General features: G+C 39.2%; 1 protein-coding gene across 3 annotated transcripts in view; it reads left to right on the plus strand.

Annotated features, from left to right (window-relative positions):
- tnikb (TRAF2 and NCK interacting kinase b) overlaps positions 1 to 16,698 on the plus strand; it is a gene marked incomplete at both ends in the record, with an annotated part of 91,546 nt that overhangs the window by 33,702 nt on the left and 41,146 nt on the right. For all 3 annotated transcript variants that reach the window (XM_079259400.1, XM_079259402.1, XM_079259401.1), the window contains 8 exons: positions 1,540 to 1,594; positions 1,837 to 1,915; positions 2,772 to 2,947; positions 3,029 to 3,095; positions 3,208 to 3,406; positions 3,674 to 3,790; positions 7,854 to 7,940; positions 12,794 to 12,991. In XM_079259400.1, coding sequence (XP_079115526.1) covers positions 1,540 to 1,594; positions 1,837 to 1,915; positions 2,772 to 2,947; positions 3,029 to 3,095; positions 3,208 to 3,406; positions 3,674 to 3,790; positions 7,854 to 7,940; positions 12,794 to 12,991 — 978 coding nt within the window. The remainder of the gene's footprint in view (positions 1 to 1,539; positions 1,595 to 1,836; positions 1,916 to 2,771; positions 2,948 to 3,028; positions 3,096 to 3,207; positions 3,407 to 3,673; positions 3,791 to 7,853; positions 7,941 to 12,793; positions 12,992 to 16,698) is intronic.

Genomic DNA, 16,698 nt, shown 5'->3' on the forward strand with positions numbered 1-16,698 from the left:
TTGCTTTTTTTTTTTTTTTTTTTATTGATTGAATGTGCTCTATATGGATGGAAGAAAATGTCAGATATGTTGGAAATGTTTTTGTTATGGTTGATGGCCCACTTATTGAGAAGAACATTTCAGACTGGCCCTCAGTGCCATAAAGGTTGCTGAACACTGATTTAGACTCTTACCTAACTGGCTTTGGAGTGAGTTTTAGACTGGTTTTGGAGCCTCCTGGAGAACTTAAAACCCCTGAAGCGTAAAGGCTGTGCCAGTGCTGTCTCTAACTTGTTTTAGACTGTTTTAGTATCATTATGGAGATTTGATCTGTCTCATAGTGTCGTTTCTCTGAAACATCAGGCTCAAATGGAAATATGAACTCTTTCTGGACTGGTAGTGGAATACAGTTCAAGATAGTAGCTGTTGTGCTGGTTTTGAACTGGTTTTGGGCATCTTTGACAGCTCACCATGGTTCTTTTGTAGATTTTGTTTTTTTCTGTGGATTGTATCTCTTTATGACAGTTTTCTCATTGTTTTTTTTTTTATGATATTGAGTTATTTAAATGGTTTTAAATGAACTCTGCTGGTTCTGAGATATTTTAGAGAGGTTTAAGACTTTGTTTTGGATCTGTCTGTAGTCCCAAACTTGTCTCACTAGGCTGAAATAAAGTTTTCTTGGGCTGGTTTTAGAGTTTGGACTGGACATGTGATGTGTTTAAAAGATTGTTCTTTAGAGGATTTCAGTATTAGGTTGGCTCCTGGTCTTCCAGGGATTCTTCAACACAAACAAATGCATATGACTAAGGTGACTAATAGGTGCAAAAAAATAAAAGTATACCAGCATGTGTAAGTCAAGAGACAGAAAATAGCCAGAAAAAGAGTCTATGAAAGGTGTGTGATGGTACAGTGCCGAGCTGATCCACGAGAAAACAAAACGACAGTTTCTGCTGTTTTCTTTACTTGCTTGTGTAGATCTCACACGGTTCAATATCTCATCAGTCAGAGTCAAACTGCTTGTAGCTGTGAACATAAAACACAAACTGACCTTCCGGAAAAGACCGTTCAATAATCACAGTTGGTGTTTTTTGGACAACAAAAATCCGGGCTGCTAGACCGAAGAAGCAAAAAAAGAAAAAAAAGAAAAGAGATTTCCTCTGAGAAACAGCGTCTGAAAACAGTGAATCTGCTGTCATTGCTGTTGGAGGGATGTGCTGTAATGGGGACGTGACGGATCCCTGTGGCGAGCCGGTGGAGGATGAGCGCCTACACCATTAACTCTGACCCTGCAGGGCTTTACGTGCCAAGAAAGCCTCAATTTATCTTACAGCATGAACATGGCAGTTTGCTGCTACAAGCTTAGCGGAGGAACACTAAACTAATATTAATAAAATGTTAATATGAAGACAGACACGGACAGTGGCAGATGGGCAGTTTTTCTGTCTGTATTTTATAACATAACACGAACACTGACCAGTGGAGCAGTCTCTCAGCAGCAGGAAGTGTTGAGTCGGGAACACGTTGGGAGGATATGAACGTTTTGTGTTTCTCTCTCTGCAGAGCGATCTGTGGTCACTTGGTATCACAGCTATAGAGATGGCGGAGGGAGCACCACGTAAGTGTGATTACACTGTTAACAGCTGACACCCAGCACAGTTTGTCTGAAACTGAAATGTCTCAATCAATGTCTGTGGTTTTCCGCTCCTCCCTCCTCACTTCCTCTCCTCTCCTTTTGTATTCTTTCTGCTCTTCATGTCATTTCTGACCTTTTATTCTCTCCTATCTTGTGTGCTTTTGTGCTTTTCGTCCTTTTTTCGTTCCCCTTTTTTTTATTGCTTTTCTTCTTTGCCTCCTCAGCGCTGTGTGACATGCATCCAATGAGAGCGCTCTTCCTCATCCCTAGAAATCCTGCCCCCAGACTCAAATCAAAGAAGTGGTGAGTCACTTCAGCATCCACAGAAATAATTAAACATCTGGCAACAACACGTGGAGATGAACGTCAGGCGGAACAAAGGCCAACGGTGCAGCTTCACCTGCAAAAACATACAGTTAAAAATCGTTTGAATTACAATGAACTTTTATTACTTTATATCCATTTTCTAAATATATGACTAATTAGTATCTACAGTTGTTATATATGTGTTTATACACTAAAAGTCAAAGTTTTAGACACAATTATTCTTAGATAGATTTAATTGGTGACTGGACTCTAACCTTTGACTGTTAACGTGTATTTAATAAAGCAGTAAATAAATATATCCATTCATTCATTCATTATCTGTACCCCTTAATCTACTGTAATTAAGGGTTGTGGGGGAGCTGGAGCCTATTCCAGCAATTTTTGGGCGAGAGGCGGACAGTTCATTACAGTAGTAAATCTGAACAAACAAATAACTTATTTTTTAAAATAATAATAATAATAATAATTATTATTATTATTATTATTTGTTCATACTTTAATTTTTACATTTATTATGTATAAATTATTTATGCAAATTTATTACTTTTTTTACAGTTTATTTTTATAATTAAAAAAAAAGCTGGGATGACAATTTTTGTTATTATTATTTAAATTAAATTTAATAGTTATTTGTCTTAGACTTTTTTTTTTTTTTAAGTTATAATACTTCTTACTTTGGAACCCTAAAATGAAAGAAAACAAGCTGTTTTACTCATTGAAAGGATTATAGTGCATCATCCTCTCTGCCCCTGTGTAACCTGCGTGTGTGTGTGTGTGTGTGTGTGTGTGTGTATGTGTGTGTGTGTGTGTGTGTGTGTGTGTGTGTTGTCAGGTCAAAGAAGTTTCAGTCGTTCATCGAGAGCTGCCTGGTAAAGAGTCACAGCCAGCGGCCGAGCACCGAGCAGCTTCTCAAACACCCGTTCATCAGAGACCTTCCCAATGAGCGGCAGGTCCGCATCCAGCTGAAAGATCACATCGACCGCACCAAGAAGAGGAGGGGAGAGAGGGGTGAGGCCTATTCTGACTCACCTAACGGCAGCTGGCGGTTCTGTCAACACCTATAAACACTGTTTAACTGTTTCCTTTCAGATGAGACAGAATATGAGTACAGTGGGAGTGAGGAAGAGGATGAAGAGAGGGACATCGGAGAGCCCAGGTAGGAGTTCAGCTACTGACAGTCCTGCAGCTGCAAATGAATGAAAAATTCTCCAATTAGCAGACAGAATATAGATTCTCCCTGACTACGATGTGATTGGCTTATCACTCAGCTCCATCATCAACATTCCCGGCGAGTCCACTCTGAGGCGGGACTTCCTGCGACTTCAGCTCGCAAATAAGGAGCGCTCGGAGCTGATCCGGCGTCAGCAGCTGGAGCAGCAGCAGAATGAGGAGCACAAGCGCCAACTTCTGGCCGAGAGACAGAAGCGCATTGAGGAGCAGAAGGAGCAACGGCGGCGCCTCGAAGAGGTACGTGAAGCCATCATATTCAGAGGTGGCAATTCCTGGTCCAGAAAGTAAAAGTCCTGCCATGTTTACCTGGCAAATAAACTCTGCTCAGTGCCTCTGCCTTGTTTTTTTAAAAAAAAAAAAAAGAAAGCTCTTGTCCCCATGCAGAACTCACCACACCTGTGTTGTTAGCACCTTTATCTCAGTCAAATGGCAGAGAAACACACCTGTCATGCACAAACACACACATATCTGAGGCAGCATTGTGTGAAATGGTTCCACCTACAGCAACAGCGTCGGGAGCGGGAGCTGAGGAAGCAGCAGGAGCGGGAGCAAAGGAGGAGATATGAAGAGATGGAGCAGCTCCGCCGTGAGGAGGAGAGGAGGCACGCAGAGAGAGAGCAGGTAGGAAAACACCTGACTGGACAGGCGACTTAGGGGCGGAGCCTCTCTCTTCATCTAAACTCACTGATGTTGTTGCCTTGTTTCACACATTTAACCTTTAATATGTTGGAAACGTAAGTAGGTCATGGTACGTGGCTGAAAATAGAAATAAAATTGCTTTTAATAAATGCAGAACAGAGTTTACAGCAAATTGTGTTGACCATGTCGACATGAGAGGAAATGTTTGGAGCTGTGATTTATGTCACACGGCAAATGATTAAATATATGCGTCAACAAGCAGCTGAACATGTGTGTCTAATGGAGCGAGTGCGTCCCTGCGATAATGACAATAATCACGCAGACTGTTGCGTTAACGTCTCGATGTTACCACATCTCCTGGTAATCACAAGATACAGAAAAAACATTTTTATCACAAATGCACATCGTAATCTCAGTGTATCACAAATGTTTTGTGTTGTTACAGCAACTGAAACCAACAAACACTAACACCAAACACACAGTGATGAGGTGAATAACTAACTGGCAATGACCCTCATTTTCAGTCTTATCGCGGGAAACGCAGAATATGTTCATTTTAAGATATTATGTCTGCGAGATTACATGTAAAGTTTGTGGTAACAGTAAAAACGACATCGTAGTACTTCCTGTAAGTGTACTTCTGTAAAAGAGAGCCTGGTGTCATAATGAGACATTGACATTTATCAGCATAAGCTGATAAATATGAGAAAAGAGATCAAATTCAGCCTTTAACAGCAAATGGCAGTAAAAAACTAAATAATTGCACTTTTTTAGGTCATGGAAAAAAAAACATTGGTACATCCATTAAAACAAATTATTAGACTTAGACTTAACTTCATTGATCCCTTTAGGATGACTCCCAAAGGGAAATTAAATATTTCCAGCAGCAAAAGGAAAAGTAGCATGCACATAAACATGAAATAAATAAATAAACTAGTAGAAATTAAGATAAATAATAATAAATGAACCAAAAAATAAAATACACAAACAACTGACTACCTAGTCCTCCTGTTCCCATCCCCCCCCAAGTGAGGAGTTGTAGAGTGCGATGGTATGATGAACCAAGGAGTTTCTAAGCCTGTTGGTCCTACACATCGATCTGTCACTGAACAGGCTCCTCTGGTTACTGGTGACAGCGGGAGAAGTGGCTGGCATTGTCCATAATAACCAGCAGTTTATTTATAAGTTGTTTAAAATGCACAGTGGTGAAATTTACTGCAGATTTTCATATTTTTAAATTAGACTTTCCTCACAATTATTCTATACCATAGAATATATAGTTTGGTGGTAAAACTCCAAAACTGTTGCTTTATAGCCTGACAGACTATGAAAATGAATTGTTTTTAACTACATGTAATGTTGCAGCACTTCTTGAACAGTCCAGCTGGTTAGCTGAGGGTCATACAAATCGCACTGAGCATTATGTCACTTCCTGTGACAAATCTTAAGCTTTGCTCAACCTCTCAAACATCTTGTTATGAAATGTCTGAATGTGGGCTGAATCTAATAATGTACATAATGTTCTAGTTTGTGAAATTTGCTTGTGGTTTACAAACAAAAATATATTAAAAATGTACATTTATTAGTCTAAATCTTCATTATTTTCAGATCAGATAGTATACTAATTAGCTAAACTTATTTTATATGCGTCACATTTAGTAATGTGTCAAGTTATTCCTGTTTAAATGAGTAAAAGTTGCAGACTTCCTAAATCTACTATGATTTAAATCCTGTTTTCATCTGGTGGACATAAAGAGAAAATTAGTGGTGTATATGTATAAATGAAATTGAATAAATCATTCTGACAAAATAGATGTAGTAACAGAAGAAAGACTGGGAGAAATGGGCAGACCTATTGAGTATAGCTGGCGAGCTGTAAAATCTGGTTGGAAATCCGTCACTGAAGGATGAGAAGGAAATGTCTTCACTGACACTCATGGATCCTTTTATAGTATTTACATCTGGCTGCACATTTCATAAAGAGATTTTGTTCTTGTGCAAGAATAACCACTAATGTTACGTAAGACTATTAACCAGATGTTAGCCTGAAGCTAAGTAGCAGTGCTAGTCTATTTATGTGCTAGCACTGCATTGGTTTTAAGATAATGTGGGGAGGCCATGTCATATTTCATTTTCAGTAAGTGTATTTAGGGACTAAACATAAAGCCAGTTAATCAAGATTTTCACATTGGAGCTGAAAATGAACTATAAAAGTCCCAAAAGACTACCTCAGTATCTACATTACTAAACGCTAACTGAGCTAGCGCTGCATGATCCAGTTTAATTGAAACAATAAGCTAGCAAGGCTGCTAGGGGATTGTAAACTAAGTTACAACATAAAAATATGAAGGCAATATATCCTTTAACAAGTATGACTTTGTATAAGTAGATTTTAAAATGAAGATAAAGAGAAAAATCTAATGTTTTTGTAATGATGAAGGACACAGATCACAGCGAGTTAACAGCTCCCAACATGGAGCTAGCCGCACAAGGTTCCAGTCTACCTCCATCACTAAATGGTGAATCAGAGCTGATCGCTCCATTATCACATCAATTTCCACATACTGAACCCTAAAACCCACCTTTCTGTGGACCTTTTTTTTTTTTTATAGTTGCTGCAAATATTTCCACTTTTTGATCCATATTATTCATGTGAAGATTTTTATTATTCATGTCATGTCTAATGCAGCCATTCTCTAATCCAGTCCTCAGGCCCCCCTGCTTGCATGTTTTAGACACGTTCCTCCTCCAAAGCACCTTAGTCAGATTATTGAACTTCCTCATTAAGTTCTTTGCAGCCTGTTAACAGGCCTTTATTTAATTCAGATGTGTTAAAGTAGGGTTGCCTATAACATGCAGGGCAGGGGGGCCTGAAGACTGGAACTGAGAAACACTGCTCTATGTGACCACAGTTATCAGTGTATGAGTGTTTTAAAGAGAAGCACACTTTCCTTTATTATTATCCCCCCTTGATCAAGTCTTGCCCTACCCTTTGGCCCCATCTGTATAAAAGTATATCTCTGCTCCTGCTGGGAGGCAACATGATGGTATGATCGATTTAAACTTGGAAGTTGCACTTTCCATCATAAAGTGGTTGGGTGCAGAGTAATGAATTACACTCTGACTGGTGAAATATATATTCATCTGCCTTTAAAAAAAGAATTGCGCATCCATTTTGGAGTTTTATACTCATTCTCTCTTTTAAAATGTGGCAGAGGACATGTGACATTGTGCAAATAATAGCACTTTTATTTTAAGCATTTGCAAATGTCACATTTTCTACCAGTAGAATCAGGAATAACTGCACTGCTGGATGAAACTTTGAGTTTACGTTTTGTGTCAAAGCTTGAAATTAGATAAGATTTAATTATGCTAAAAACATAATAATAGCTTCTCAGAAAATATTTCTAGAATATATCTACTATCCAGATCCACAAGACTGCCATGAATAATCATGCTGTGAATCCTAAAACTCTGATGCATGAGGATTTTTTCTCTGTTATCACCAAAAGTAAAACTGTAAGCTTTTTCCAGGTCAAAGTTAAAGTAAATTTAAAGTGTTTGTTCCCTCTTGAAATGCAGTTTTTTGATAATACTGCTGGTATAAAAAATTAATCTCCATTTTAGAATCTGATGCATTAACATCATCACACAATACAGTAAAACCGAGGAGACAAGAGGCTTTGAAAAGTTTAATGTGAACTTTCCCTGCGGTGAAATGCTTCCTCGACTCCCTCCCTTTCTGACACGAACGTCTTCCTCTTGCACAGATGATATAACATCTCCATCTTAATAAGCATGTTGTTCTTTTCTACTAATTATGCCCCCCTGCTGCTCCTTTCATGTTATTTCTCCTCTCCTGTTTCTGACTAAATCCCAAATCTCACACCTCCTACTTTTTGTCTGTCCTCCTCCTCTTTCCTCTTCTTCTGTATTTCCTGCTCTGCTGATGTCACTGGTTGCCTGGGCTCCAATTTGCTTCTGTTCCGCCTGGTTACTCTCTGATTGGCTGCGTCTGATGCTGGGCCGGGGGCTGATTGGTTAGGAGTATATCCGTAGACAGCTGGAGGAGGAGCAGAGGCAGCTGGAGATCCTGCAGCAGCAGCTCCTGCAGGAGCAGGCTTTACTGCTGGTAACGCAACACGCAAACACACACAAACGCTGATCCTGAAACAACCCAGAACAACAGCAGGCAACATAATCCTGCTTGCTCTCGTTGTTTTTTTTTTGGCAGCACTTTAATGTTAATTTTCTTAAACCTGGATGACGTTATCTTAAATAACTGCATTATTTTATACAATGAAATAATCTGTTTGGATGTTCTTTAAATATCAGAAAATGTGTATATTTTTCACATAATAAAGAATCTCAGGTAAAATTATTTAGGAGAATAAAAGACCAGACTGCCTTTGAAGCAGCTGCTGAGTGCCAGTAATAACTTATTGATTGTTTTATGATTGATTTAGTCCTTATGTTCATAAAAGGGACATTTTTATTTGGAGTAGTAAAGTTATCGCCACAAATTACTGAGCGGATAATAGCATTAACTCCAGAAGATCCAGGCTAAGAAATCCCAACGTCCAGTCAGTAAATTCTACAACTGTGAGGCTTAATGGATGGGTACGCCATTTACGTTTGCCTTCCTAAGCTTCGTAGAGTTTATAAAAATGAGCAAATTCTCATTAATAATAATTCTACTAGATCATTTAGTCAGGTTTTACACACAAATGTGACCTCATGGTGCTAAAATACAACTTTCTGATCTCACACTACTTCAGTCACATTGAGGTCTAGGTTCTGGAGAGGAATCATCCCTCGTCAGACCTGTTTCCACTCATTTTCAGTCCAGTTCTTGTGTTATTTGGCATGCCGTCCCGTTCCCATTTCCTTCCTCAAACATATCTTCTGAACAGAAGTCCTGCCATGGTCACCATTTCTTACAAGGTTTCAATGAACAGTAGACAACTTACTGCCCAAGGAATTGCAAAGTGAGTAATTATATTGGTTAAAAAAAAAACAACAAAACAAAGAAAGTTACAGAGCAGATTTAATGTAACTAGCTTTTAAAGGCAGTAATCCTGTAATTTTATGAGTTCTGTAATCCAGCGTTGCAAATAAACAGTCCTGAAGGCAAACCTTGGCCCGGCTTCTTGCTTCTGAAGTTCATTATAATCAAGTGATGCATAAGTAAAGAGTCAAAACTAATTTTTCTTGTTAAAAAACAGGATCTATGTTGATCAAACTAATGAGGAAAGGGATTCAGTGAACTTTTTTACAGACTTGCAGGATAAATTCCAATTTCCTTGACTCTACCCAGTGTTTTGTGGAGGTAAAGACCCTCTTGTCTTGCTGGGATTCATGATCATTAGTCACCTTGTCATCCAAATGGCCCCCAGCAACCCAGCCGAAGGGCGCAACAACAAACATCCCTCAAAGAAAGAGGCATCCTACTTTTGAAAAATGTGAAGTAGAGTTAAAGGGAGGAAATGGGATTATTTTTTGCATAACTAATCAAAGCTATTTGTTCTCTGGTCCTTGTTTCCTGTTACTGTGTTGTTATCCTGGAACAACTACTTCTATACTAATACGACTACCACTTTCTCTCTTGTTCCTCTGACGTACCTCAAAATGGGAGGACGGTTGAAACCATGACCGTGAATCACTTTATTGGCTGAATGCTGGTCATGTGACTGAAGGAAGGTGTGACAGAGCGACCTCCAAGGCTGGATTATCCAATAGGCATTAAGGGCACAGGCCCAGGGGCCCACTCCCACTTGGGGCCCATGTGGGCAAACATCAGCAGTTTGGCATGAAACTAAATGTACATAAAAGCCAGATAGTTCCACCACAGTGTCTAGTGTGTTGCTATTGGTACCATTGGCTGAGAGATGTTAGAAATGTCGTTTCACAGCGTATCATTCACATTTTCCACATTGTTGTGGTGGGGAAGCGGGCCCCTGGAACACTCTGGGCCCAGAGGCCTGTGCACTTTTAATCCGGCCCTGGCGACTCCCACAATGCAATGAGAGCAATGCATCTATGTTCATCATTTTGTCAGGTCTCATTTAAGTGAAAACAGATTAAGATACACTTTTTATTCACAAACCACATGAACACTTTTAAACATTGAAGTCTAGATAATATACAAAAAAAGGAGTTTGAGTCTCCAGGACGCTTATCACCATGACAACATTTGGCTGATGACCTTGGAAACGGCATGATTACTTGGACGTGTTCAACATGTTGTTTACTCCCAGAAACAGTGACATGCAGGTGATGGCGATCAATGCTCGATCAATACGAGCCAAAGCAGGCTCATACATCATCTAGCTTTCTTTTCTTCTCACCTGAAAATGCTAACAAACATGAAATCAATCAACACCAAGCAGTGGGTGTGTCAGACAAAGGCCGCCCGCCCCAGAATGACTCTTGAATCAACTATATTGTGCGTGATGAAGACGACATCCATCGACGGTGGCATCTCAGCAGACAGCCTGAAGGAGTTCAGTTTCATGCAACACACACACACCGAGGCGGAAGCAAACTTTCCACAGACCTCTCAGATAAGAGTGTCCTCTAATTCGATGAGAAGGTGCAACAACCAAGCCGTCAGTTGATTCTTCACCAAGTTTTGTTCCAGAAAGTTTAATTTTCGCATGCTTACTGTTTCTTTCTGTCTTGGCTCTTTTTATTTTAAGGAAAGCTGCCAAAGATGTTGGCATTTAACAACCCATTTCTTCACTCTGGCGTTGTCTTAGTGATTAATAATAGCTGGAAACCAAGCAAATGTGAGATCTCTTGTTTCATTTCACACACACTCATCTATTCTAACAGATCTCCACCTGCACTCGTCTGGTGTGGGTCAGGCACAGTCACTTGACAAAAAATGGGGCATGAAGCATGTAATGCTGTACAGGAGGAGCCACTCAGTTCTGTGTTACATGCTTCCATCTCACCCACTGCCCGACATGTTTTACATGCTTCCCTGTTCCTAAACACCTGATTCCATTTAATGGATTGCTTTATCAGCTTATTAGTTTCTGCAGAAAGGAAGGCTCTTCTTATGTTTTAATGGGAATTTAAGGCATGTTTTGGCTTGACATTAGTGCAGTTAATGAGGTAATGGTTGATCGCTGTTATGTTTTTGCACATAAAAAAAAATCCCTCCATCAATAAAAAGTCTGTCAAAGCCAAACTTAAATATTGTTAAAAACTGTACGCTTCGAAAATCTTTATCAAATAGCAGGATCAATATATAGAGTTCTATGCTGAATGATGATATGAGGACAAATGTGACTAACTTAGTAGGTAAAGAGCTGCATTACACCTGTAGAGATTTTCTTATAAACTGGTTTAACCATTGTTGGGTTTTTAAGTTTGTTTATATTATTTTCAGTTCATATTATGATAATCTTTTATTAATCCTATATTATAATCTTTATTAATCTTCATGTACAAGTTAAAAAGTTATCCTCTGTAGGTGAGTGAGTATTAGTGTGTGCTGTTCAAATAACAGGAGAGCCACATTTTTACTGGTATTTAGATATTTCAGAGAAGGACATTTCACATGCACCACTTGAGCTAATTCAACTAGCCATCCATTTATCTCTGTACCTGTTTTACATCAGTTCAGGTTAATATTCACACTTCCAGTCGATAAACAGTAAACTGATTGACCTGATGTGCAAATCTGTGGAAGGAAACAAGAAGCAGTTCAAGCTGCTGCAATGAAAACATGCAGAAATTTATGCAGAAAGGCCATAACACTCATGTTGTAAGGCAACAGAGCTGATCAGATCATCATCAGTCAGCTTTTTTATTCAAACCATATTTAGAAAATTTAGTATGTAGCAGATGTCATTGTACCATCAGTCAGTTTAAATTCCAGCTGTAATATGAAGGTAATCAATAATTACCTATAATAAGCATATATATGTCACCTAATGTGACACACTGTGGGACAGTTGGACCATTAGGTAGATATCAGAACATAAACATAGAAGATAAGTTCGGTGTCTTCCTCAGATGAAGTTTTCTGAAGCCACTTTTTATCATTTTATATAAAACAAGCTTGATTTAAATCCCACCTTAGACTGATGTTACAAATATCTTCACATAATTCTTTTAAACATATAATTCGGCTCTTCTGGCAGCTACAATAAGCTTTTAATTCTCTCATGATGAATTCTCCACCTATTACCATTTATCAGTGTCATGAAAGTGAGTTTTTATCCGGAAACAAGGAATCCAGCTAAATGTGATCCTCTGTCCCTTCTAGCTCAGCAACTAGTTAAAAAAACTGTTTATCTCTTTAGAACTAAGTCTGGTCTCCTTTTTAAGCCAAAAAAAAACATCTGAACCCGGTGGAAAACTTGTTGTTGAAGACACTTTTACATCTATGCTGGTTTATGATAATCTTATTTAAACAAATGCATTGCAACATGCATTAGATACAGTTTATCATGGAGGAATAAGTTTCATGCCACACTCAATAAAAAACCTTACATTATGCTTGGATCTGCTTTGGACTCCCATTTCTTTAAGCATATTTATTTTTCGAAAGCTATTCATGATCGACTCAACATTCACAGACATACAGTGTTTTTAAAAGCTCAGAAAATTGTTGTTTTTGTCCTAAACAGTTAATCCAGTTATCGATCACCAATGTCCATCCTGAATTTGGGAAAATAATCAGCATTTAAAGAAGCTACTATTCCCATTGCTACTATTTAAAATATTTTATGAGCAACTATGTCTGTCTGTAAATAATAGATTTAATCTCGTGCGTGTCTCTCTGTAATAAACTAATGTAAAGGCGCTTTGTGTGCTGTAGACTGTGGGGTCTGAATAGATGGCCAGTGGTAAAGCATTGCTGCAGGGCTTCCACAAAGGTTAATAGAAAACAAGTGTTAGTGTCTAGAGTGTGTGTTCCCTCCATTTTTCCCGGTTTAACCTTTGCTCTCCTGTTGTCTTTGTATTCTGCAGGAGTACAAGAGGAAGCAGATTGAGGAGCAGCGGCAGGCCGAGCGGCTGCAGAGGCAGCTGCAGCAGGAGCGAGCATACCTGGTGTCTCTGCAGCAACAGCAGCAGGAGCCTCCGCGGCCGCCGCAGGACAAAAAGCAGCTGTACCACTACAAAGACCAGGCACCCAGCAGCAACGATAAACCTGCATGGGCCAAAGAGGTAGCTTCCACGGGTTTAGCGTCACAAAATCTCTTGTTTTTACTTTTTTTTTTTCACCTAATCAGGCATCTTTCTTTAATATTCGGCCTGTTAAAGAAGTAACGCCTGTATTTTTTCCACACTTAACAGATCGATATGAGTCCAAAAACTCATTTCATGTAATAGTAAACATCTACCAAATGACTCTTCCAGCTATACTACATATATCTGTGTGTCATTTTATTGTATACGAGTTTACTTTGGGCTGCATGGTGGCGTAGCCGTTAACACTGCAGCCTCACAGCAGGAAGTTTACTGGTTTGAGCCTCATAGGGCCTTTCTGTGTGGAGTTTGCATGTTCTCCGCTTGTATGTGTGGGTTCTCCCCAGGTATTCCAGCTTCCTCCCACCACCTAAAGACATGCATGTTACGTCCCAACTCTGCAAAGGGGATGGGAGACGTAACAAATGAGATCTGTGGACAGGCGTTAAATGTGGAAGTGCTGAGAATTTATTGTTGCGAGTGGAGATGGGGAGCAAACAAATGGTGGTAATGCACTGCAAAAACTGAAATCTAAGTAAGATTAAAAACCTTAAATTGAGTACACATATGCTTATTTTTTTTTAAAGGTAAGATAATTCTTAGTTTTTATGCCAGAGATTTCCTCTTGTTTTAAGAGTATTTTTATTTGTTTTGGGAAGTCTTGACAAGCCAAATTTTCTTGTTCTGTTGGCAGATAATTTATCTTATTTTAAGCAACATTTACCTAATTTTTGTATTTTTTTCTTGTCTTTTTAAGGCTGAGTTTGTGCAGTGTGGTTCGAGTGATGGGGTTAGCAAAGCAACAAAAAATCTATATATACACACACACCTTTAAAAAAACAAAAACAAAAAAAAACAGCGAGTACAAAAGGGGACAACAAAGCACAAAATGTGGCCTGCTAAGATACAAACCGAAAGTGAAACAGCTCCAGCAGCTATGTTTAACAGAAAAAAAGTACTAATATATATATATATATATAAAATTACAAAACATCCCTTAGCCCAACACGTTAACATTAACTAAAACACTATAAATGCAACAGAAAGAGCCAAAATGGCTTTAATAACAAAAACTATTTACCAGTACAAAGAACCCAAAACCAAATAGTTTTAACACTGCTGGAATAAAAAGACTAAAAACTAAACAAAGTCTCCACAAATCACCACCAAAGCACTTGACCAAAACACCAGCGATTGCAAACCAGGGGCAGACCGTCAACAGTTGCTGACAAGTTCGCAGCTGCAGCTGGTTTAAATCTCCCCACTCTGTGGCGGCAACACTTCCCATAGGCCAGGCAAGTATCCAATCAGCTGGCAGGAGACAAAGGTTGTGGCGAGCAGACCAATCCTCAGGAGGTGATGGCGAACAGGGATTTGCATGCAAGATAAGGAGCAGTTAGATCACAGGTGTCAAACTCCAGTCCTCGAGGGCCGGTATCCTGCAGGTTTTTGTTGTCTCCATGCTCCCACACACCTCACAAGTTCATAATTATGTTGACAAGAAGCTGCTGGGTCCATTTGATTTGAATCAGCTGTGTTGAAAGAGGTAAACAACAAAAACCTGCTGGATACCGGCCCTCCAGGACTGGAGTCTGACACCCCTGAGTTAGATAAACTGGCAGGCAGTAACACAGCATGTTAGGTTGATTTATCAGGGCTAAATTCTCCTTAGGAACAACTGTGAGCGTAAATGGTTGTTTGTAGGGATGTTTGATATCTTATTGATTTTATATATACCGATTTTGTTCAAATGAATTTCTGATATCACTATCAACCAGGACTGATGTGTTTGAAACGAGTTGTGGCCAGCAAACAGAAATATCTGGAAAACTTTACATTTAGTCATTTTACAGTTAGAGAAGACGCAGCCCAGGGTGTCAGACTCCAGTCCTGGAGGGCTGGTATTCAGCAGATTTTTGTTGTTTCCCTCGACCAACACAGCTGATTCAAATCAAATAGATCCAGCAGCTTCTTGTCAACCTGTTTATGAGTTTCTGTCAGGTGTGGTGGCGCATGGACACAACAAAAACCTGGAAAATACCGGATCTCGAGGACTGGGGTTTGATACCTGTGACGTAGCGGAAGAGCTTGACATATAATAAGTGCATGTTGTGTAAACAGTCCTTAAAGTAAAAACCGATACAGATAATTTTCTGATATTGCTTTTTAATGGCGATATTGGTCGATAACAGCTGTAGGCTGATCATACTGCACTGCTTTAGTTGTTTGTCCTTCTGTGTTGGTCTTTCGATGGACTAGTGAGGTGTACCAGGATGTCCTGTTGCTAGATGACCGCTGGAACATACTACAGCTTCCCTGCAACCCTGTTTTGGACTCAGAGGTTAAGAAAATGAATGAATTGATGAACTTTTCACTCTAATTTGTAGACTGAAATTACTGAATCAGGATTATGATGGGCATGAAATAGTCCAAAAAGAAAACATGCATAATAATTACAAAAAATTGGAAAAATGGGTGTTAGCCTCAGTTTAACTGTTCGGAGCAAACGAAACATGAAGAATGTCTGCTTCTTTAATGATTTAATCATTTGTTATAAGATAGCTAAATCTTTCTGAAAGCAGGTTTAAACCTGTGAACTTTCGGATGCTTTTATAAAAGAACTGAATCTTTATGAGGAGGTCAAGCTGTGAAGACGGGAACAGTTTTTGTTTCCTGTCTTACTCATCCATCCATCATGTGAGACAGAACTGTTCTCTTCCAAATACCTGCACACTCAGGAGAACCTGACCAAACACAAATGATATGTAGATTTACACAAGGAAACAATGAAGAGAATACACACATTAATCCACACGATCACAAGCACGCCCTGAATAGTTGGACTTATATTCAGGTGTGTGTTGAGGTTGTGTTTGTGGACTTTTTTTCCTTGCAGGTATCAAGGCTGGAGACGTATCTGCCATAAATAACCTTGACATAACCATTTTTCAGTTTTTTTTTCCTCCAGCAGCTGACACAGCGGAGTGCAAAGTGTTGAGGCTGTGAAGATATTAGCAAATGAAGAGTTTTATTCCAAAAAAGGGCCTTTTTATAGCTTCATATGATGACATGTTGGGAACCTGCTGTGCCATGCAGCTGTGCTTTTAAAATGAGTCACTCCATTGCAGACAGATGAGTGTCTTGTTGCAGAACTCAAAGTATGAATCAATAGGGAAAACTTTGGAATAAAACTCTTTTGTTTGCATTAAAATTTGCACAATATCTGTGGTTTCTGTTAGCTTAAAGTGCATAAAAAGATGCAGGACATGACTGCTTCCTCCTGCTGCTGAAGTGAAGCTGCCATGTTCATCCCTCAGTCTGCTGCTGCACATATTCTGGATTATTTCTCGGGAGCTGATGTCATCCATCTTTAATGCAGACTGTGGTTATTAACTGAAACTGTTGCACATCCTCTGATGCAGTCAGCCCTCTTAGAGGAGCTTTCATTCAGCTGTTTTTGTTTTGAAGGAAACAAGGAGGAAAGGTTTGATCCTAAGCTGTTTTATTAAGCCGCTGAATGATCTGGCAGATTGTTAGATGGAGGAAGGAAAGATGCTTTGGATGAGCTTCTTGGGGGTCTTTAAAGCTCTATTGAAATGCTTGTTTAAATTTTATTTAATGACCTGAGTCACCTCTGTTATTATTTATTTACAGGAAGCTGTCTTAAACATTTGTTTAACTTTGCA

The sequence above is a fragment of the Telmatherina bonti genome, assembly GCF_933228915.1.
Source record: "Telmatherina bonti genome assembly, chromosome: 20".
Lineage (NCBI taxonomy): Eukaryota > Metazoa > Chordata > Actinopteri > Atheriniformes > Telmatherinidae > Telmatherina > Telmatherina bonti.